The sequence below is a fragment of the Notechis scutatus genome, chromosome 1 (genome assembly GCF_049901735.1).
Source record: "Notechis scutatus isolate UNSWTSFEM ecotype Mainland chromosome 1, rNotScu1.2, whole genome shotgun sequence".
NCBI lineage: Eukaryota > Metazoa > Chordata > Lepidosauria > Squamata > Elapidae > Notechis > Notechis scutatus.
In genome coordinates, this window is record NC_142009.1 from 24,233,468 (window position 1) to 24,255,772 (window position 22,305).

Below are 22,305 nucleotides of genomic sequence, written 5' to 3' on the forward strand. Positions count from 1 at the left end.
ATTTACATGAGTACCTTATACCTATAACAGGAGTAACACAACTATTTTTCTTAGTTTTATACTACAAGAAACAGGATGGGAACTTTAGAATAGTATATTTCTACATGTTGCAGCAGATGCCAGAACAAATAATAATATCTCAGGCATTTTCCGATATTATGAAAAAATATATCACATAGTTCAGTGTGGGGACTGGTGTTTCAGAGTGTGCTGTTTGTCCTCTTGATCAGTGAAAGCTTTGACAGCTTTCTGATGTGTAGACTTCAGCTCCCAGATTTCTTGAGCCAGCATCACTGGCTAGGCAATTCTGGGAGTTGAAGTCCATATGTGTAATATTTCAAGGATGCCTTTTTCCATATCTACCTTAGAATATAGGGGATATCCCCTAGATAGATCTTCACTTTGCACCAAATATGCATTTATAAAATAGGTTCATAACAATGTTGGTATTTCATATAGGGTCAAGGTAGGGAATCTGGCTGAGGAATTCTTGGAGTGTTGAAGTCCACAAGTCTTAAGTTGCCAAGTTTGGGGACCCCTCCAGACAGATTCTGCCTTCATATTTCTTCACTTAGGAGAGTTTGAAAAGATCATTGGGGAAAATTTAAAAAAATGTAAATCACTCTGTGATCTTATCTTGCTTTCATTGGCAATTTGTTGCCCTTATCATTTTATTCAAAAACCATCTGCAAGCTCATTTCCTTCCTTGCCTTAGTTATTACCCTATTGTGCTATTTCTTTTCTTCACAAAATTAGGGATGTCATTAGTGGCTAAATGAATCTTTGTATGCCCATTTGTTTAAAAAAAAACATTTTTCAGAATGCTTTGTCAAATTCCTTTAAAGTGCATAATACAGATATGAACATACTTGGCTCAGAACTCCTAGGTACTTGAAGAGGGGGGACAACTAATATAATATCATGGTTGGGGCTAGTGTTTTATACGCTTTATTGAAATGACTAAGAATTGTTTAAAATCCTTGCTTTCTGCGGGAACAGCTGGCAACAGAGGACTTGGCAGCATAGGTAAGCCCCTAATGGACTAGAACAAGATTCCTTGTTGATTTGCTTACAAAGTAATAATTATTTTGAAAAATAATACATACAGTGGAGCAAATGAGCATCTCTTCTTCCTCCCTGATAATCAGTGGTGGCATTCAAAAAATTTACTACCGGTTCTGTGGGCGTGGCTTGGTGTGTGTGGCAGGGGAAGGATCCTGTCAAATCTCCATTCCCACCCCACCCCACTAACCTGCTTTCCAGCTCTGTTCTCCTGTGCAGGGCAACAAAAGAAGACCCAGCCAATCAGCTGGGACTCGGGAGGCAGAGAATAGATGGGGACGGGGCCAGCCAGAGGTGGTATTTGCCGGTTCTCCAAACTACTCAAATTTTCCGCTACCAGTTCTCCAGAACTGGTCAGAACCTGCTGAATACCACCTGTAAGTGAAATTGCTAGATTCCTTTGTGTACAGTGCTGTAAGCACAAGGCAGGTGAGAGAGAAGGCAAATCAGGGCAGAAAAGTGGTTTTGGCTTTTTTTTTTTTTTTCATTGTGAACTTGGCAGTCACAAAGAGAGTTGCAGACATTTTTTAAGTTGGCTTTTGAAGAAATGGGGGATGGAAATAAAATATTATAGAAATACTCCCAGGCAAGGTTTCCCAGCCTAATCTGTTTTCCAGAGCTGCAGGTGGTCTCTAGAATAGACAAACATATTTTTTAAAAAAGGAATTGTATCCATGTGTTGCATGTGCACGCACATGTTTATATGCCGGAGAAAAAAGTTTGTCACTGGGGTAACTGCTGCTATCCCAGGATTTCTTCTGCTGCACTGCTGAGATAAGGCCAGCAGAGATATTTTTCTCACACAAGGGCTATCCTTATTAGACTGTGGCTTTCCAAAGGTCTTCATGAAGGGGCATGAGAGCATTGCCTGCTCAGCTTTATACAAACAGAAGACCACACTTGCAATCATGCATCCTTTTCTTTCTTCTAAACTGACATTACAAAGTGAACATCTGCCTAATTCACCCACAAGTGTCACATTTCTGGGTACACAATTTATCTGGAAAAAATTGCTTCTTTTTTGATGTTCTTCCACAGGAGCTGGCATTGGAGGTGGACTTGGAGGAGCAGGTGAGTCGTTGTCTCAACTAACTAGACTTCACTTCAACCTCACAGGTTGCTCAACCTGCATCTAGCCAACTGTAGTTGAACCCAAATAGCTAAGCAGAAATCAACAGGGCTCTGGCTTAGATCAGGAAGTTGAAAACTCATTCTAAAAAAAGGCAAAAGCAAATTAATTCCATATTGTTGCAAGAAAAGACACAGATATGAATTCAACAGGAGTCAAATCCACTATGAAAGAAATTTTTACCTATCTGCACCTGCCTTATTATTATCTTTATTGTCAGAGTACAGCATGTGTACAATGAGATTGGCTGAGACTCACTTCATGCAACTTCCCCCCGCCAAACAAAACTCACAGTGAGGACAGAAGTCCCTAACCCAGTCCCAATCTTATTACACTATGTGACCTTGTTGCAAAGTGCGTCAGCCCTGCAAGTCTATCATACTATGTTGACATGAAGTTATTTTCCGCTCAGAAGTCTGACAGCCCACGGGTAGAAACTGTTCTTCAGCCTGTTGGTGCGGCTGGCTATGCTTCTATATCTCCTACCCGATGGTAGGAGAGTGAAGAAGTGCTGACCAGGATGTGAGTCGTCCCTGAGAATTTTCCTCACTCTTCTGTGGCAGCGAGCCCTAGCGATGTCATCTCGTGGTATCAGGGAACATCCCACGATGTTTTGTGCTGTGCTCACCACCCTCTGTAATGTGTTTCTATCCGTGGCTGTCAAGCCAGCATACCACACCGTAGTGCAATATGTGAGGACGCTTTCTATTGTGGACCGGTAAAAGGGGGTCATCAGTTGTTGTTCCACTTTATTCTTTCGTAAGACCCTAAGGAAATGGAGTCTCTGTTGGGCCTTTCTGGCCACCTGGGTTGTGTTGGTTTTCCAGGTAAGATCTTCACTGAGGTAGACTCCCAAGAATTTAAAGGAGGAAACTCTCTCCACACACACAATCTGTAAGTGTATTGTGATTACAACTTCCAGAATTCCCAGCTTCTGGGAATTCCAGTAGGGGTCTTCTCCTATCAGAAGAACAATATTATATTGATATAACACAAACAGCATATAATATACTGCATACAGTATATTCTGTATATGTACATATGCATTATATTGTATTATATTACCTATACCTGTGATGGCAAACCTATGGCACGTGTGCCACAAGTGGTACGCAGAGCTATTTGTGCTGGCATGCAAGCCTCAGGCAAACTTACCTCGCTGCGCATGCGCACGCCTCACAGCTGATTTTTTTTTTGGTTGGTTTGAGGCCTTTTTCTCCCAAAGGCTTGGAAAAAGCCTCTGCAGGGCTTTTCAGGTCGAATTATAGGCCCATTTTGTCACTTCCTGTAAAACCAGCCAACTCAACTGGGGTTTCCCAGTTAACAATTGACACACACAACTGTTCCCATCAAAAAGGAATGGTGCATTTCTTTTTTATAGGTGGCCTATATCCAGGAGGTGCCTATCCTGCTGGATCTGCTGCTGCAGCCTATAAAGCCGCCGCTAAAGCTGGTGAGTCGAAGTTGCTGTTCCCCGTTGACTTTATGTTCAGTATTCTGATTCCATTTCATCTTGCCATAGACCAGACTTGGACAAAAATCATGGATGAAGTCATGATTTTCAATTCCTCTTTGCCTTTATTGGCTTTTTTGGTATTTGATGCCAAGTCCTATATCATTCTCTTGTTTGTTAGATAGATAGATAGATATTAGATAAATAGATTGATAGATAGATGGATGGATGGATGGGTGGGTGGATGGATGGATGGATGGATATAGATATGTGTAGATGTATGTGTGTGTGTGTGTGTATGTTGTATATATGTGTTTGTGTGTGTGTGTATAATAAATTTTTCTTTAGTAGACATAAAAACTCTATCTATATGAACAGCATGTTGTCTGAGTAGTTTTTAGAACAAAAAAAGATAATAATAATAATAATAATAATAATAATAATAATATACAGTATATATCATTAATAACAATCACATAGTAATAGTAATATTAACATATCCATAACAATAAACCTTCCTTATGTAATTAATCATTTTCTTAATCTCTTTAGTTTCTAACCTCTGTTTTTGTTATTTAGCCATTGGTAAAACAAGTCCCATGTTAAAAAGTATTCTGTTTCTTCCTTTTCCTTTATTTTGAGTGTTAATCTGTCTATCTCTGCGCATTCTAATATTTTTTATAACACTTTCATCTGCAGGGATCTCTTCATTTTCTCACTGTTGTGCAAAAAAAAATTCTTGCTGCTGTTAACATGTGTAAAATTACATCTATATTCCCTTTATTATATTCCCTTTATGTTCACTTTATTATATTGTTCTGGTAAAATACCCAACAAAAATATTTCTGGTTTTAAATCAATATATTGTTTTATCATTTTTTTCTAACCATGTATGTGTCATTCTCTTGTTCTTATAAGGTCATCTCTTTACCTGCCTTTTCCCCATCTTGGCATACAGATGGTAACTAACTCTTAGTGATTCCTGATATAATTAATCCTTAATTTATGAACAGTCGCTTAGCAACTGGTTAAAGTTGCAACAGACCCCCCCCACCCCTACCCCCGAAGGTATTTACAACTTGGTTCCAAACTTCCCCCTTGTGATCACATAAACACATTTTGGGTGCTTGGCAACTGGCCTGCGCTTATAGCCACTTGCCAAATCTTGCGGTCATATGACCAGGATTATGACAATTTTGCGAAAAACCAGACTTTATTTGCAGTTTTCAGCCAAAATGCTCCTTGGGGACCAACGAGTTTGCTTAACATTCATGGCATTTACTTAGCAACTGCCTCAAAAATGGTTGTAAAATTGGCTCCGTTCATATGATGACCCACTTTATGAATGTCATGAACTGTATTGGGCAGGCTCCATTGTAGTCATAAGTCAAGGACTACCTGTACAGAAGTCATTGCACTGTGTTTCCTGTCCTTAGAGGAGCCATCCTATGATTACTCCCTATGAATGGTACTGTCCCCCTTCTCCTCTTCCTCTTCCTCCTCCCTCCTGCCTCTTCCTCTGCTTCTGCTTCTTCAGATGATCATTTGTAATTTAAAAAAAAACCTAATCCAAAACAAGAAAAAAAGAAAAAATAGAAGATGCAGTAAAGGAAAAACTTGAAAGAAAAATAGAAAGGAAGGAAAAATTAGAATATAATTAAAAGAAAAAATATATAAAGACGAGACTTCCCCCTTCATTATAACATGTATAAACAATTATAATAACTTATCACCTTCTCTTAAAATACAAGAAATGATCTTTTCTTCCCATATCCCACCTCATTATTTCATTTCTGATGTTAGCAAAATTCCATTAAAGGTTAACAGAGATACAGCATTTTAGCCTTGATGAAATAAACCAATTTTATATTCCTCCCTTTTACTTCTAACAATCTTTATTATTTAATTCCTTCAAATAATGCCCTAGAACTTGATTTTTCATTTTCCTTTATCCCTTCTCACAAAACTCTTCTTTGTTTTTGTGTGAGCAGGCAATCGTGAAAAGAGTACTCCTGTGGGAGCAGCAAATTCTATTTTCTGTCATCCTAAATAAAAATTTTATCTTATTTATATTTTATTTATTTATATTTCCTATTTCTAAACCATATCACTCGTCTTAGATATAAGACATCTAGGTATAAGGGAATCATTAACCTCATCCCAACACCAACCTAGTCCTCAAACCTCAATAAGTATGTGTTTTATCATCTTCAGGACTTGGTGTACCTGGTGGTGGCATAGGTGGATTACCTGGAGCTGGCTTTGGTGGACTACCTGGAGGTGGAGTAGGCGGACTACCTGGAGGCGGCATAGGTGGACTACCTGGAGGTGGTGTGGGCGGACTACCTGGAGGCGGCATAGGTGGACTACCTGGAGGTGGTGTGGGCGGACTACCTGGAGGCGGCATAGGTGGACTACCTGGAGGTGGTGTGGGCGGATTACCTGGTAGGTCTATTAATATCGAGTAATTATATTATCAGTGTTAGGGATATACACCCTAGCAGAACGTGCAACGGTAGTCAATCAGGCAGGCAGATATGTGAGATAAACGTTGTTGTAGTTTACACTCAGTAAAACAGATACACAGTGCTAGTTAAATAGTTTATTCCAGTAAGATTGTTAGCATAGTCAAACAGTCCATATATCATACACTAAGTTCAGTCCGTCCGGGATTATTCATTAGCAAAGTCCAGTGTCGAAAAAGAGGTCAGTAAACTTACGAATAATCAGTCCAGTAATATATCTCTTTTTGCAGTAGAAATATGAAGAAAATCAAACCTCTTTTCTTCGTTCAGCAATAGCAGGGAAAACACGCAGTTATCACCATCAATCCATCATTGTCAGCAATCCAGTAAAAGCCAGCAAACAGTGAGCTCTCTTGCTCCCTCTTATGGTGATTTTACAATCGCACCCAAAATACATGGTCTGCATTTAAAGTGATACACACAATCATAGTCTATATATATTATTTTACCCAAACTAAGTTAGGTAACCATGTTATCCCTAACAATCAGCCTTTCTGCACCCAAAAATTCTTAGCTCTGAATAAGAACGGTTGTTCAATAAGTCCAATGTCAACTTCTTCCAATCACATGATTCAAACTAGGAGAAAGTTGGAGGGACAGTCTCTTGACCTTGCTTATCAAGTTACAGAAGCAGTTTATGGTGTGGTAGAAACAATGAAACAAAACTTCTCCATTATAGCTTCATTCTCCCACGTACGGTACTTGTCTTGGTCATGGACAAGGACAGCAACTGGAATTGGGTGCATGATGATACCATTGTGGAAATACTGTAATATAAAATATCTACTTGCATTATTTTGGGTCATTGTGCAATCATGGCATTGTGGTGCTTTGCACCCGATGCCTTTGTAAACTTGGTGGCTGAATTTTTCATTTTTTTGTTTTGTGGGGAAAATGGCCATTTAAATAAAGAACCTTTCCACAATAGAACAATATATTAAGTTATATTCTTGGTTCTTGACAAATGTGTCTTTTCTTTTATGTACACTGAAAGCATTTGCACCAAGACAAATTCCTTGTGTGTCCAATCACACTTGACCAATAAAGAATTCTATTCTATAAACTAACCAAAAGGGCTGGTTTCACAAAACACACTGAATCACCAAAGAACTTATGAAAATAGACACTATCTAAGCTGCCATTAGAGCTCAAAGTGACTTTTTAAAGCATGTTATTTGAAGCTAGCTTTTATGTGTAAATAATCATGATACCCTAGAAAAGCCACCTATCTCCAATTACTTTTTTTAAAAGAAGTATTGTAATTGGAGATGGGTGGCTTTTCCATGGTATCAATTGGATTGATGTTAAGTGCCAACTCCTCTGAAATTTCTCGTCTGCCAGTGGGGTAAATAGACAGAAGGCATATGGCAAGCATCACTAACTTGATGGTGTTAAGGTGCCATTTTTAGAGAGCTTTTATTTAAAAAATCATTTCAGAAAACTAATAATCAGTGATTACAGATGAGGCCATGATGATGGCAATCTTCTTATCATGTTCCTGAATTCTTCCCGTGCATCTCAGTCTACCAACCTTTTATTTGCTCAGTTGGGAAGAGAATGGCTGTGGTTTTATAACATGTTTTGTTTTGAATTCACAGAACACTCAGAATCGTAAACAAGCTAAATTCACACAACCAAGGTTAATGCTCATTCAACAAATGCAAACCTGATAGTCACAAGGATTGTAGGTTTCATCTCTTGTTCCTCCTGGCAGATGACCAAACACAAAGTTGTTTAATACAGGGGTCTCCAACCTTGGCAAAGTTAAGCTTGGCGGACTTCAACTCCCAGAATTCCCCAGCCAGCTTTGCTTTAAGTCCACCAGGCTTAACGTTGCCAAGGTTGGAGACCCCTGGTTTAATAAGTTTATGCAAACTGAACTAATTTTTTTTTATGTAAACTCATCTTAAGAGTTTAATAATAAAAGAACAATAGCACTGGGGGTCGTTCAACGTTGGAATTGGTTGGTGGCTTAACCGAGAAGCGTATTAATTTTGCCCTTTTTGCTTCTTGCCTCTGTATTTAGTGTTGTATTTGATGTTTTTAATATTTATGATTTTAACTGTAAGCCACCCAGAGTCACTTTTCAGAATGACATGGGCAGTATATACATTTAATAAAGAAATAAAATTGCTTATTAAATACCCATTGGAATCATGGCCTGTTAAATTCTGCTCCATAGCCCGTCATGTTTTAATTTGTTTGGGCCAAAATAAATTAATACTTTCTAAGTAACCCTTGAAATACTTTTCCTGATTTTGACTTGCAAAAACTCTCACAAAGACTGCACGATCCAACAGAAAGCACCTTTGCACTACTACTTAACAATATTTATTGAATCTGGGGTGGTTTTGGGGGGGAACCACAGCAAAAAGATTGACAAATATTTATGCTGGACTGAGCTTTTGCACTATGTCAACTGGTCTCTTTTGCACCCACAGGTGCTGGTACTGGAGCCAAGCCTGGGAAAATCCCTGGTAGGTCAGCAGTTGCTCCAAGAAACTTCAGCTCAAATAAGGATGAGTGCTCTGAATGTTAATAACACGTTAATTAGCTGGGAGAATAAGTGGGCTATGAAAACTGAAGGCATAATGTGGGGTTCATCTTTTGCTCTCTGACTTATAGGATTAGGTGGCTAATCACAGTGGGCTCTAGATGAACAATGTTTTGTCTTTTGTTTAAAACATTACTTCCACTCCAGTCTTTTCAAACAGATAGAAGAACCTAACATCATCATAAAAATAGCAGAATATGGGTAGTGCTTTGGTGTAAAACAACAATATATTTTGTCTAGGGATAATATTTTGACTTACCCATTTTTTCGACATGGGGGTGTTTTTGGTAGCTAATAAGCTTCATCAAAAATAGTAAAAACAGGCCAAAAAGACACAATTCTAAACAGAACAGCAGTCAACAATCTTCAGTGGATCAAAAACAACCTCCTTGAATAGTATGAACTGACTTGTATTTGGTCAAAAGGTGGTCTCACGCAGTTTTGTGGGCCTTATTCCTAACTCTGACTTCCTACTACATATTTAACTTGTCCAGTGAATTAATTCATTTTCTAGGTTTGCAACCACAAACTGGTTAAACAGATTGGGCTACATATCAAGGCACAGTAAAATTACTTGGCCATTAACTGACTTGATTAAGAGTATTGCACAATTTAAGCTTCTGCCCAATCCAAGCAACTCTTGAGTGGCTTGAATTTTAGGGCCTCTGGCTCTGGTGGTTTTCCATGTTTACTTCTGCATGGGATTGCACTTCTCCAAACAGAACTGGAATGCAATCTGGAGTTCTCCTGGATCTCCTTCTTGAAGAGCAGATAACAACTTTGGCGAGAAGAGGTTTCTTACAACTTTATTTGTGTGTCAGTTGCAGCTTTCCTGGGCCAGGAGGCACTGCTCACAATCACTTTCACTGTTATCTCCCAGGTGAATTATCACAATGCAGATGTTTCAGAATGCAGCAATGTGAATTGTTAGGAGCACATTTCGGTATATTCATGCTATGCCTCTACTCCCAACCTATAGTGACTCTCAGTGTATTTTTGGATGAATTCAAGGCACTGATTGTTGACAACAGACCCCTTCAAACTTTATTTGACGTGAACTTTATTTGCAGTTCCATGTCATGAGACAGGTCTTTGCAGGACTACCTTCCCCCACTGTTTCTACCCATCCCATTTGATCCAAGAGGAATCAATTTGGGTCCCCGCAATTAAAGAATGTCATCTAATGGGATCTATTCTATTGCAATGCTGGCCTTTGGGAAAGTGCAGAAAACCTGGTGGAGGGCGGTGCTCCAGGATAATGGGGGTCAGGCAGGTAGATGGCCTGTGAGATGTCATTGGGTATAATTGAGTTTGTTCTTCATAATCATTAGAGCTTTTTACTTTTTTTGCTGTTATTGTTCATCTATACAAGTTGATTGAATGCATAAATGCATAAATAAATTTAACATCAGCCTTGGTTGATTTGATGCTCTCTAGATGTGTTCACATTTTGCAGAATTCCGAAGTAAAATAAACACTGAGAATTCTGGAACTTGAAGTCCCTGCACAAACATTGATTGGCATAAATGGTCTTGCCTTGCTGTCTTAGTGAGAAATAGAGGGACTAACTGATGGATAATTTAAAGAGAAAATGCCTATTGAGACTAAAATTCTTTTGGACTTGCTTGGAAGCTTTTTAATTCTGCACAACAGGTAAACAAAAATAAAAGCGTTCAAGAAAGGAGGCTAAAATAAATTCAGCAGGTGTTTTCAACTTAATAGAAACAAGTTGACCTAGAGACTTTGAATCTCACCTAGTTAAAATTCTTGCCCAGAGCTTTTGAACTCACAAAGCCTCTTAGCATTACAGAAGATGTTTGCTAAGGTCGTCTTCTGGGATGTTATTTCAGCTTCCCAAGACAACATCCCAAATTAGCAGGTGGTTCTTGGTCCAAGTAAAGTATTAGGCTGATTTTGCTTAGCTTCTAAGATCAGTTTTGTGCTGCCATCTGCTGAGACAATTAAATTGGCTTCCAGAACGAGTGAGAGAATTCTTCTACCTAAGGCATTTGAACTAAATATATTGCCCCAGTTGGAGAAAGTCATGGAAGGAAGAATGGCAGCATCTCTGCTCTATGTTTGACAGGTGTTGGAATTCCAGGAGTCTTCCCTGGAGGCGTACTTCCCGGCACAGGTGAGTTTGGCCTTCATACAGGCGCATCCCTCCCTCCTTTCAGCAACATGGTGTTGAATGCTTAGGTGTTAATTTAGCACATTTCAACAAACCAAAAAATAATAATGGGGTGCTTGTAATTTTACATTGGGGCTCAAATTTCCTGACAGTTAGAACAGTTAATCAATGGAATGACTTGCCTCCAGAAGTTTGAATGCTCCAACACTGGAGGCTCTTAAGAAGGGATTGGACAGCCATTTGTCTGAAGTGGTATAGGGTTTCCTGCTTGAGCGGGGGTATGGGCTAGAAGACCTCCAAGGTCCCTTCCAACTCTGTTATTTTGTTAAACTAAAATCTTAAAGCTGCTGTTTCTATATATGTCAGGAATCCGTTATCCAGGTGTAGGAGTCTTGCCAGGAGTGCCATCTGGAACAGGTGTCAAACAGAAAGTCCCAGGTAAGTGGCATCTCCAAATCCTATTGTTTATAGCAAGGTTTGGTTGGGAACTTATAATTCACTGATTCTCAAACATTTGGGTCTCAGGGCCCCTTTATGGTCTTAAAATTGATTGAAGACTCCAAAGAGCTTTGGTTTATGTGGATTGTATCTCTTGATGTTTACCGTAGTAGAAAATAAAATGGAAGAGTTGTAAAATATTTATTCAATTGACATGACACTGCGTTCCCTAGACTACACTTTAAGAAGTGCTGTTCTAATTCACACTGTGATCTACCTACCTCTGTCTCTGTGTGTGCATGGATGTGTGTGCCTCAATGTATGTGCATGTGCACAGATTTTATTTATTTTATTTTATTTTGTCAAGTGATTATAAGATAACAGGTATAAGTATAAACATAGTTATGCACATGTGGGAGTGCAAAATAATACCTGCAAACATCTTCACTCTCAGTATTGGTATATGAAAAGAACTTGAAGCTCAGGGTAGCTTATTAACCCAAAACAATCCCATTACAGGTGATCCTTTATCACTCAGATAGGTTCTGAAATATCCTGTGCTCTAGCTACAGTACTGGGGATTTTTTTTTCCTTTTCTCTTGGCATATTCATACTGCTATGTCCATATCAGAAGCCATTTCTAACAAACTTTCCCCTTCTCCTCTTTCAGGAGCTGGAGCTGGAGCCTTTGCTGGAATCCCTGGTAGGTTGGATGCTTAAAAAAAGAAAGAAAAAAATGAGTTTGGTGCATGCACCATATATATCACCTTCCAGGATAGGTGAGGAAGAGACTGATCTATTCCAGTTACTGGCTACAAAGTGCAGTAGGAAAATCTATTAGGTCATTGTTAGTTTGTGACCTTTCTGTTCTCAGCCCTCTTCTTGATGTTACAGGACTTGGAGGAATTGGAGGTGGACAGCAACCAGGCCTACCTCTAGGTTATCCCATCAAGGCACCAAAACTCCCAGGTGATTCTTAATCCAGAATTTAACAAATTGTTTTACGCGTCCCTGAAACATTTTTCTCTCTCTCTCCCCCTCCCTTTCTCTCTTTTTCTCTTTTTCTCTCAATTTACAAAACATTGCAAGCCAAAAGTAAAGTTTGTGGTGTGAAACAATTGTGCCTTGTAAATTATAGGTTCGGCCTAGCATAGTGGGCGACATGTGTGGACTTCAACTTCTAGAATTCCCCAGCCAGCCATAACTGATTGTGGAATTCTGAGAGCTGAAGCCCACAGTTTTAGAGTTGCAAAATTCAGAAACACTCCTAGCCGTCCACAAAAAATGTACTTTATCCTAACTGGAGCAATGGGTCTGTCTCACTAAGTACCAGCTTCCTGTGATCATGTTCTGATCAAACGGTTCTCTTTCCAGGTAGTTATTATGGTAAGCCTTATGGTGCTGGCAAGCTGAATTTCGGTGAGTCCTGTTGACATGTCTTCCATTCTATAAATCCTTTGCTCAGTGGTTGTGCAGCCTGGGGCTTGATAGAAATGGGCACAGCTTGAGACCTTAAATCAACTAAATTAACAACTGGATTCCAGATTGCACAAATCTGTCTTGGTTGTGTGCCAATTGTGCCCTTTCCTGGACCAGAAGGCCTTGCTCACAGTCACTCACATTTTGGTCACTTCCAGTTTGGATTACTGTGACATGCTCTATCCATGAAGTCCAGCCAGAAATTACAACTGGCCCAGAATGCAGCAATGCATATTGTGTTGAGTGTCCCTAGTTTCACTGATATTACTCCCCTGTGCAGGAGCTGTACTGGCTTTCAGTTTTTTTCAGGGTGCTTTTTACTTTTAAAACCCTACATGATGTGCGACCAGGTCATTTGCAGAACTGCTTCTCTCTGTGGATATGTGTCCATCCCACCAGAGTTGATACAGTGGGCACATTCCAGTTCTCTTGCTTTAAACATTGCCATCTTATGGGACCGAGGAAGTGTGCCTTTTCCATTGCAGCCTCTGCCTTAACAACTGGTCGGCCTCTAGCCTTTCAGGGAGCGTTAAAACCTGATTCTTCGCCCAGGAACAGGCATCGGAATAGGATGAGGTCAAGATAGGACAATAAATGTGGGTGCATCAGAGCATTGCTTCTGTTTTTATTATTACCATTTTTTTTTACTGTTTTACATATTGTTTTACCAGTTGTAAGCCTCCCAGATCTGGTTTTTAAAAATGGGCGGCTATATAACCGTTTTAAATAAGGAATTAATAACAGACCAGGTGAGCCAGCCATTTAAAAGGAAGGTTTGTGAAGCTTGGCACCGGGCTTCACAGTCAGCCTGAGAATGTGAGCAAGTCTTCCTTACTGATTTCTGTCATTTGGTTTGAATCTAAGTTTTAAGTCTCATGGCTTTGATTGGAATTGTGGTTTTGGATAGGAGGCCAAATTGAAAATTATTTGCAAATCTTCTGAGCCTGCTGCCTATAGAATGACAAGCATAAGAGTGGAGTGAAATTGGATCTAGTTCCATAATTAGATGTAGAACAGCCTTTCCCCATCCTGTACCTTCCAACATGATTTGGGATTGTGGTTGCAGAAGTCTTAACACATACGGAAAGCAGTGGGTTGGAGAAGCTGTATAAATATTAGGAATTAAGGGATCTCTGTCTCTCTAAAACATAACAGGGATGAGTTAAAGGAGATGTAATCCCACATATCAATACAGGTAGTCCTCGAGTTACGATCACAATTGAGCCCAAAATTTATGTTGCTAAATAAAATATTGATTAAGTGAGTTTGCCCCATTTTTCTTGCCACGGCTGTTACGTGACTCATTGCATTTGTTACATTAGTAACACCAGGGGTGGAATTCAACCGGTGTTACTACCAGTTCGGTGACTACATTTTGTGCGTGCATGCGCACTGCGCGTGTGTGTAAATGACATTAAGCTGTGCCACCCAGAAAGCTGAAAAGCGCTGCTTGCAAGTGCGCAGCGTTTGAAAAGCCTCTTTTTCCCTGCTTCTTCAGCCTCAGCTGTGCCGCGCAAAGCAGCTGAGGTTGAAAAAGCAGGAAATAAAAGACAGGTAAGAGCCCAGGTGGGTGGGTGGGCCAAACAGCAGCAAACACAGAACTGGTTCTGTGTCTGCTGCTCTTCAGAGCTACCGGCTCTATAGAGCCAGGCAGAACCGGTAGCATCCCACCCCTGAGTAACACAGTTGTTAAGTGAATCTGGATTCCCCCTTGACTTTGCTTGTTAGAAGGTCGCAAAATTCTGATCACATGATCCCAGGACACTGCAACCGTCATAAGTATGAATCGTTTGCCAAGCAAATGAATTTTGATCAGGTGGTCATGGAGATGCTGTGTGAAAAACAACCACTACGTCACTTTTTTCAATGCCGTTGTAACTTTGAGCAGTCACCCAATGACTGCTTTGAGCAGACACCCAATGAATGGTTGTAAGTTGAGAACTACCTGTATGTGGTAGGTGTATTTAGAGCCCCAGTGAGATGTTTTCCTCCAATCTTCTTTATATTTTGTATTAGGCAAAAATATTAATATCTATTCTCATACAGAGTCTGCCTTCTCTATGTGGTTTCAGGCGGAGCAGGTGGGGCATATGCTGGAGGACTTGGAGGGAAACCTGGCTATCCAACGGGTACAGGTAAATGTCTTTGTGGTGGGTTTGGCTGAAGGTCAGACTAGAGCAGGGTGTCCAACCTTGGTAACTTTAAGCCTGGAGGACTTCAACTCCCAGAATTCCCCAGCCAGCTTTGCTGGCTGGGGAATTCTGGGAGTTGAAGTCCTCCAGGCTTAAAGTTGCCAAGGTTGGACACCCCTAGACTAGAGTGTTATGAAAGCCCTTCCTGTCTTCCTGTCTTGCAGCTCAGGGCAGATTTGGCACTGTGACATAGTCGGAGAAGGTCAGGGGTTCGGGGAGCCTGGGGTCCTCCAGATTTTGCTGAATGACGGTGTTTTCCACTGTACCTGTAAAGGAATTTCAAGATGACCTTAGAACAGAGGTCCCCAAACTTGGCAAACTTGTGGACTTCAACTCCCAGAAGGCTGGAGAATTCTGGGAGTTGAAGTCCACAAGTCTTAAAAGTTGCCAAATTTGGGGACCTCTGCCTTAGAAGGTATGAAAGAATAGTTAAGGATGGACTTGGTGAAGCAATTTCACAGTCGAGAGATTGAAGCCAGCAGGAGAGAAAAAAAAATCAGATGACTCTGTCTTGATTTTGTTTATCAGAAGACAGGACAAGAGTCTCTTATTCTTTTATTTTTCTTATATGTACCCATTTCATGTATTCACAACTATGTATACACTTATACTTATTATCTTGTAAACAATTGGCAAATCAAATAAATAAATAAAAATAAATAAAGAGAGGAACTGAGGTGTCCTTGGTGCTCTTTAAGCTTGATGGTTTTCTTGCAGACGTTTCATTGCCAAACTAGTAATGCATCAGTGCTAGTAGGAAGTAGGTTTTGCTCTCATTTTATATTCTACTGACAGGGCACCAGACAGGGAAAGCCACTAGAATATAAAATGAAAGCGAACCCCACAACAATGTCCTTCTGCTTTCTTCTGCAGGTGTAGGAGCTCAGGCCGCTGCTGCTAAGGCAGCCGCAAAATATGGTAAGTAACAAGCCAAAAAGAACCACCAGCATTCTTGCAGTATGTGCTCAAAATCCACTCTGCAGGATTTCCAGGGTGAATAAATAGTTTTAGAACCTATGCAGCCTCTGTAGTCCCCAGAGCTCCTAATCATAATTGTTAAATTGCAACTTTAAAAAAAAAAACATGGCTAAATCTCAAATATCTGTAGGTTATCCCATGGAATCTAATGAGTTTAGCCTTTTTAAAATTATTTTTATTTTTTATTCTTCTTTGTTTTACTTTCTTGAACTTACAATATCATACAAGGGTATCCACTATTAAACAAGTCACTGAACTTCCATCCCCTAAAGGATATTTGCTCTAATTATTAAAATGTTTGGAATAAAGTGTCTTAACAGTACTTTTTTGTCTATAGAAATGGAGATGTTGCTTCTATGAAGTTCAATCCTGCAGAGAACTTTTTTTTTTCCCAGGCCTTGAGATCCACAGTAACTCGAGGTTGGGGGATCAAATGTCTTAGATGGATTGTCATGGGATTAGAAATATTTGCCCTCCATTCTGCTGGGTGTCTAAGTACAAGGAACTTTGGCCAATATGCATTCCTACTTTTCTCTCACAAGGCGCTGGACTTTTGCCTGGAGCTGGGACCCTTGGTGGAGGAGGGTTGTTGCCCGGTGCTGGTGGTGGTCCAGGAGGAATAGGTAATTTGGAATGATATATCAAATCCATCTTGCTGGATGACTGCCTGAGAATAAGGACAGTTCATTATGGGTTACCATGATGTCAATAAAACTAAGACGAATGAAACTAAGATCTATATAGCCTCTCTCTATCAGAGGCCTATTCACTCCCAGATATTATAAGTCAGTTATAGAGAAGATGGCCATGTCCAGCTTTCATTATCCTTGGCACCTTGGCTGGGGCTGATGCATGTCCAGCAAAATCAGAGGGCCATTGCTTCTCTTTCCCTGACCTTAAAAAGTAGAGTGCATCTGAACTGATCCAGGACTAGCTAGTCATTAGGAGCCATCCTCACCTTGCCTTGAAGTTCCAGTCACAGAAGTGGATAAGCCCATCGATATACTTTGAAGTCAGCAGAAAGACCCTGGATTCATAAACCTTGTGGTGGTTGAAGTATTCTGTGAGTGCACATGGGCATTCCTGAGCCCCAAGATGATGTGATCAATGATTAGTGACTCAGGTATTATAAATGAAACTACAGGAAGTACATGATAAGGATAGGCCAGGCCTAGTACCTAGCTAACTGCATCCTACTAGGACAGAAGTCCTAGGTAATGCCTGTGTCCCTGGGAGAAAGGTTAGATGGAAGTGACTGCAGATTAACAAGGAGAAGATGAAGTGATAAAGAGGGGGACACATTAAACATTAACTCTCCCTCTCCATTCCATGACCCTTATGGTCAGTCGGGTATGGAGCACTGAGGACCCTATGTCATCGGATTTGAAGGTCCAACAACACTTTGGGTACCTCTCTGTTTTATATGGCTATGGGAAGATAAGCAGACTTAAGACTCATTTAGCCCAACTAAATGTGCTCTCCCACAACCATGTTACTTCAACTATCACAGCCATGGCTTTCTGAAATCCACCCCTCCATGATCCAGATATAGTAGGAACATCTGTTCTTATTGGCATCAGCACCCCAAAGGTAATAAGACGAGTATGCTTCTCTCATCTTTTTCTTTCCTTCAGGTGCCGGTGGACCAGTAGCTGCAGCAATAGCTGCCAAAGCAGCTGCCAAAGCAGCAGCTTACGGTGAGTTGCTTCCTCTTCTTTAGATGAGCTTGAACTAGAACTGAAACTGGAACTCAAGATGAAGTAAATTTAGGAGGATAAAGAATGTACAGACTAGATTAAATAAAGCACCAAGAATCTTTTGTGGAATAACTTAGAATTGGCAGAGAGAGAGACGAAGAAATTCTCCTTCGCTTTGAACTTAAATTTGACTTCAGGGACACATCCATGACTTCATGCATTTTGACTACATGGACGCATCTGGGAAACAGAATGAAAATGATGTACCATTTATCTTCCAGTGGTACTTTTTTCTTTTCTTCTTCTTTTTTCTTTTTCTTTATTTATTGTTCACATTTCTGAGCAGCCCATTCTCCCTCAAAGAGACTTTTTACTTCCTAGTCCAATCTTCAACTTTGGGATTTCCTTGTGACAGGCCATCTAAGTTCTTACCAGGCCCAACCCTGTTTGAGATTGGCTTGTTGTTGTTGTTAGTCACAAAATTGTGTCCGACCCATCACAACCCCGTGGACAATGTTCCTCCAGGCCTTCCTGTCCTTTACCATCCCTCGGAATCCATTTTAGTTCACACTGACTGCTTCAGTGACTCCATCCAGCCACCTCATTCTCTGTCGTCCTGTTCTTCTATTGCCCTCAATCTTTCCCAGCATTAGGCTCTTCTCCTGTGAGTCCTTCCTTCTCATTAGGTGGCCAAAGTATTTGAGTTTCATCTTCAGGATCTGGCCTTCTAAAGAGCAGCCAGGGTTGATCTCCTCTAGGACTGACCAGTTTGATCGCTTTTGCAGTCCAAGGGACTTGCAGGAGTCTTCTCCAGCACCATAATTCAAAGGCCTCAATTGAGATTGGCTGAGGTCAACCAAATGCTGCCATCTGCTTTAACAAAAACTGGCAGAAAGGTGCGGTTTGGACAGAGTAATTATGGAGAGATGCCTAATTCTTCTGTGTCTCTTTTGTAGTCTTTTCACCTGATGCTTTGTGAATTGACTGTAACAATGCCTCCATACAGGGGATACGGTGGCAAATGGAGGAACTAGGCACAGGAAGAAGGAATTCTTATTCCGCCTTCAGCCCTTGCTTCTTCCTCAAAAATGTACCTCTGTTCTCCTTTTTTAGATACTGGAGAAACCATGTTAACTCTTCCAAATTCTCTATTTAGACTTAATAGCTAGCTAATCTCTCTTTCTCTCTCTGAGTGATCTCATATGATTGTTGGGTTTTGGGTGGCAAATTTTGCTCTTGTCTGTATGGGACCAGGATGATGGTTGCTTCTTGTGTTCTCCAAAAAAGGAAGAGGAGGAGAATCTGGGAGATGAAGGAAAATCACATGAATAGCTTCAAATAAGAAAGTGTAGGATCAAATAGGATGGATTTTGAGCGTCTCCTCTTTAGATTCTAAATACAGCATCTTACCCAGGTGCCCTGATCTGCTCTCCAGAAAGCTTTAGGAATTGTAGTATATTGCTTGCTACCACTTTTTCCTGGACTGCCTCAGCCTGCCATCTGTTTTTTATTGAAGAAGCGAGCTGGCAATGGGGAGCCAAGCAGTTGAAGGGATTTAAGGAAACCACAGCACTGTCTGGTTTCACCAAGCAAGATAGTGAGACTGTGCGCTATTTTCCAGTCCCTGAATTTCTGCCCAAACGTCCATCCTGCATTAAAATCAAGGGGCAGGGGCACCAGTTCTGATGTGTTTTTCCTTTGGTACGCCTCATCTGTGGCTTCTGGGCTGCCAGTAGAAGCCAGAAGCAATTGTGTAAGATGGGTTCTGAACTATCTTGAAATCCAACATGTTAGCTTAGAACGGGGGTCTCCAAACTTGGCAACTTTAAGCCTGGCAGACTTCAACTCCCAGAATTCCCCCAGCCAGCTGGCTGGGGAAGTCTGGGAGTTGAAGTCCTCCAGGCTTAAAGTTGCCAAGATTGGAGACCCCTGGCTTAGAAAGTCTTCCTTCCCTTCCCTGATTTTACTGCCTCTGCAGTTGCTATTCTTTACAAAGGATGAATTATCTAGGCTTGATTAGAGACACAAGTTGAATGTTCCAGGCACAGTGCAGGTCTATTCTTTTTTTTTAACTGTATATAATTTTTTTTCTTAAATATTGAAAAGAATAAAAACAACATTACATTTTGAAAGGTAGAAAAGTAAAGAAAAGCAATACATTAATGGAAAAGAGTGCGAAGAAAAGAGAATTAAAGGAGTGATTTCCAATTTTAGGTTTTTAAGTTAGATTATTATATTTTTAGGTTAGCTTACAATACTGTATAATTTCATTCTTTCTATGGACTATCCTTTGGGGGAGGAAGTGAAAGAATATGGCCTTTATTTACATGTTGGGAGAAAGAAGAAAGGATTTTTTCTTTTTAGTGAGAGAGTTGTTGCTAGATAGGTCCTGCTGCCTAGTTACAATAGCACCCTTGATTTCTCCATTGGATTTTGAGACATCGTTTTTACAAGAAAGGCAGAACCATAATTTCCAGTGTAGACCTGGGAGAATGAAATAGTGCTCATCTTTTGTTCCATTATTTTACACACAGATTCACTGCATTTCTTAATGTTTTTTTTTAAACACATGAACCAAGATCTGTGTCAGAAAGAATGGGAAAGTTTTTTTGTTGAAACCATTCACTGTCAACTACCCAGTGGCAGTTGCAGTAAAAGTCTGGATTTTTCCATTGATTTCTATGGGCAACCTTTGTTTCACTTCAGAAGTGGAGGTGAGGCATGGGTGGGATGGATGAAATGAGTTGAAAGCAGAAGTTGACCTTGAACATCACTCTTTTCTTTTCCATGTCTATGATCCAGGCCCCTGTCAGTGATAGAGCCATCTAGGAAAGAGGCTGCCATCTAGTGGATCATCCTGGCTACAACATGCATGTCATTCCATGCAATGTTTTGAACTTCCTAAAATAACAGAATAGAATAAGAACAGAGTTGGAAGGGACCTTGGAGATCTTCTAGTCCAACCCCTTACTCAAGCAGGAAACCCTATACCATTCCACACAAGTGGCTGTCTGAATTCTTCTTAAAATCCTCCAGTGATGGAGCACCAATAACTTCTGAGGGCAAGCCGTTCCACTGGTTAATTACCCCCACTGTTAGAAAATTTATCCTTAATTCTACGTTGCTTCTCTTCTTGATTAGTTTCCATCCATTGTTTCTTATCCTGCCTTCTGATACTCTGGAAAATAGATTGACCCCCTCTTCTTTGTGGCAGCTCCTCAGAGGAAAATAGAAGAAGATAGACGAACAGGCTTGTGGTAGTCACAGGGTGTGGTGCTTGAGGGTACAATAGATTTAGAGTTAGAATAACATTATTGTCACTTTAAATGTACACTAATCAGCATTCATTAAAATGAAATTTCATTGTATACAGCCCTCAAAGGGTCATCTCCTCCAATATATACTACATAAACATGACAAAAAAATATGCATATACCCACATATATTATATGATCAATACAATGATCAATCACTCCTCATGTGTCAAGAACTATTCAGGTGGCAGGTAGAAGGAGCATCACAGGGACTGTTTAGCCCAGGGGTGTCCAACCTTGGCAACTTTAAGATTTGTGGACTTCAACTCCCAGAATTCCTCAGCCAGCTTTGCTGGCTGAGGAATTCTGGGAGTTGAAGTCCACAAGTCTTAAAGTTCCAAGGTTGGACACCCCTGGTTTAGCCTATGACTCTCAGGAGTCTACATTCAGTGTGACCGATTCATAAATATTAGGAAGGTATGATATCGGGAATGGCTAATTTAGAATTACAGGAAGATTCTCTTATGAGATTTGCCTAGTTTTATCATCATCATCATCATCACCTGCAGCAGCAGCAGCAGCATCAATCATCACATACATACACCCCACATATTGTAGGAGGAGAGCCACGTTCGTTTACAGTAAAAATAATAATCAGAAGGAGTCGTGGAGCATTTTTTTCAACCAACAAATTGTATTAAAATCACCAGCTTTTAATAAGCAGTGACTTCACATCATGAAAGATCTTCTTTGAAGCAGGAAGTTTTCATGTCTGTACCTCTAGGGATTCAGCAGCAGTGCTAAGTGTTCATTCACAAAATATTATATTTATTTTATGATTACATTCTCACCATCCCTGAATTAGGCAGTTGCAAAGGCTGCAATTACTGCTTATTGCAGCAGTAAATAAAATAATTACTATAAAATTAATACAATTGCATTCATTACAAAAGAAGTCCTTTCTACATAGCAGCCATTAGCGACTCTTGATCTCAGAAACTGAAGTAAGTTGTGGCTGGCACTAACATGGGAAATCCCAGCACTGTGGTTAGACTGTGAAGTTAAAAAAAAAAAGTTTCTTGCATGATGACAATGATAGTGACCACTTCCAGATAATTGCCAAGAAAATTTCACAAACCTAACTACGACATCATTAAAAGTCAAGCTCAGCTGAAAGCATACTTTCTCTCTTATAATATTATTATTATTACAATAATTATAGCATTGAGGATGGGTGGTTCTGTGGTATAGGACTTAAACTGCCTGAACTGAAAAGTTGCCATTCTCTAGAAAAACAAAGATCATAGTTTTGAATTGTTCTTGGCACCATTCTTTTCATGGATGGTGATGATAATAACCATCTTAGTTAGAAGCACCTATTACCACCTTTTGACTCTTTTCTGGACACAAACA

The 22,305-nt window shown here is 40.2% G+C and overlaps 1 protein-coding gene across 10 annotated transcripts in view; it reads left to right on the forward strand.

Annotated features, from left to right (window-relative positions):
• ELN (elastin) overlaps nt 1-22,305 on the forward strand; it is a 96,896-nt gene that overhangs the window by 41,530 nt on the left and 33,061 nt on the right. For all 10 annotated transcript variants that reach the window (XM_087958880.1, XM_087958877.1, XM_087958872.1 and 7 more), the window contains exons 3-14: nt 3,573-3,644; nt 5,859-6,089; nt 8,611-8,646; nt 10,810-10,857; nt 11,221-11,292; nt 11,963-11,995; nt 12,187-12,261; nt 12,667-12,711; nt 14,844-14,906; nt 15,837-15,881; nt 16,484-16,564; nt 17,576-17,638. In XM_087958880.1, coding sequence (XP_087815006.1) covers nt 3,573-3,644; nt 5,859-6,089; nt 8,611-8,646; nt 10,810-10,857; nt 11,221-11,292; nt 11,963-11,995; nt 12,187-12,261; nt 12,667-12,711; nt 14,844-14,906; nt 15,837-15,881; nt 16,484-16,564; nt 17,576-17,638 — 864 coding nt within the window. The remainder of the gene's footprint in view (nt 1-3,572; nt 3,645-5,858; nt 6,090-8,610; nt 8,647-10,809; nt 10,858-11,220; nt 11,293-11,962; nt 11,996-12,186; nt 12,262-12,666; nt 12,712-14,843; nt 14,907-15,836; nt 15,882-16,483; nt 16,565-17,575; nt 17,639-22,305) is intronic.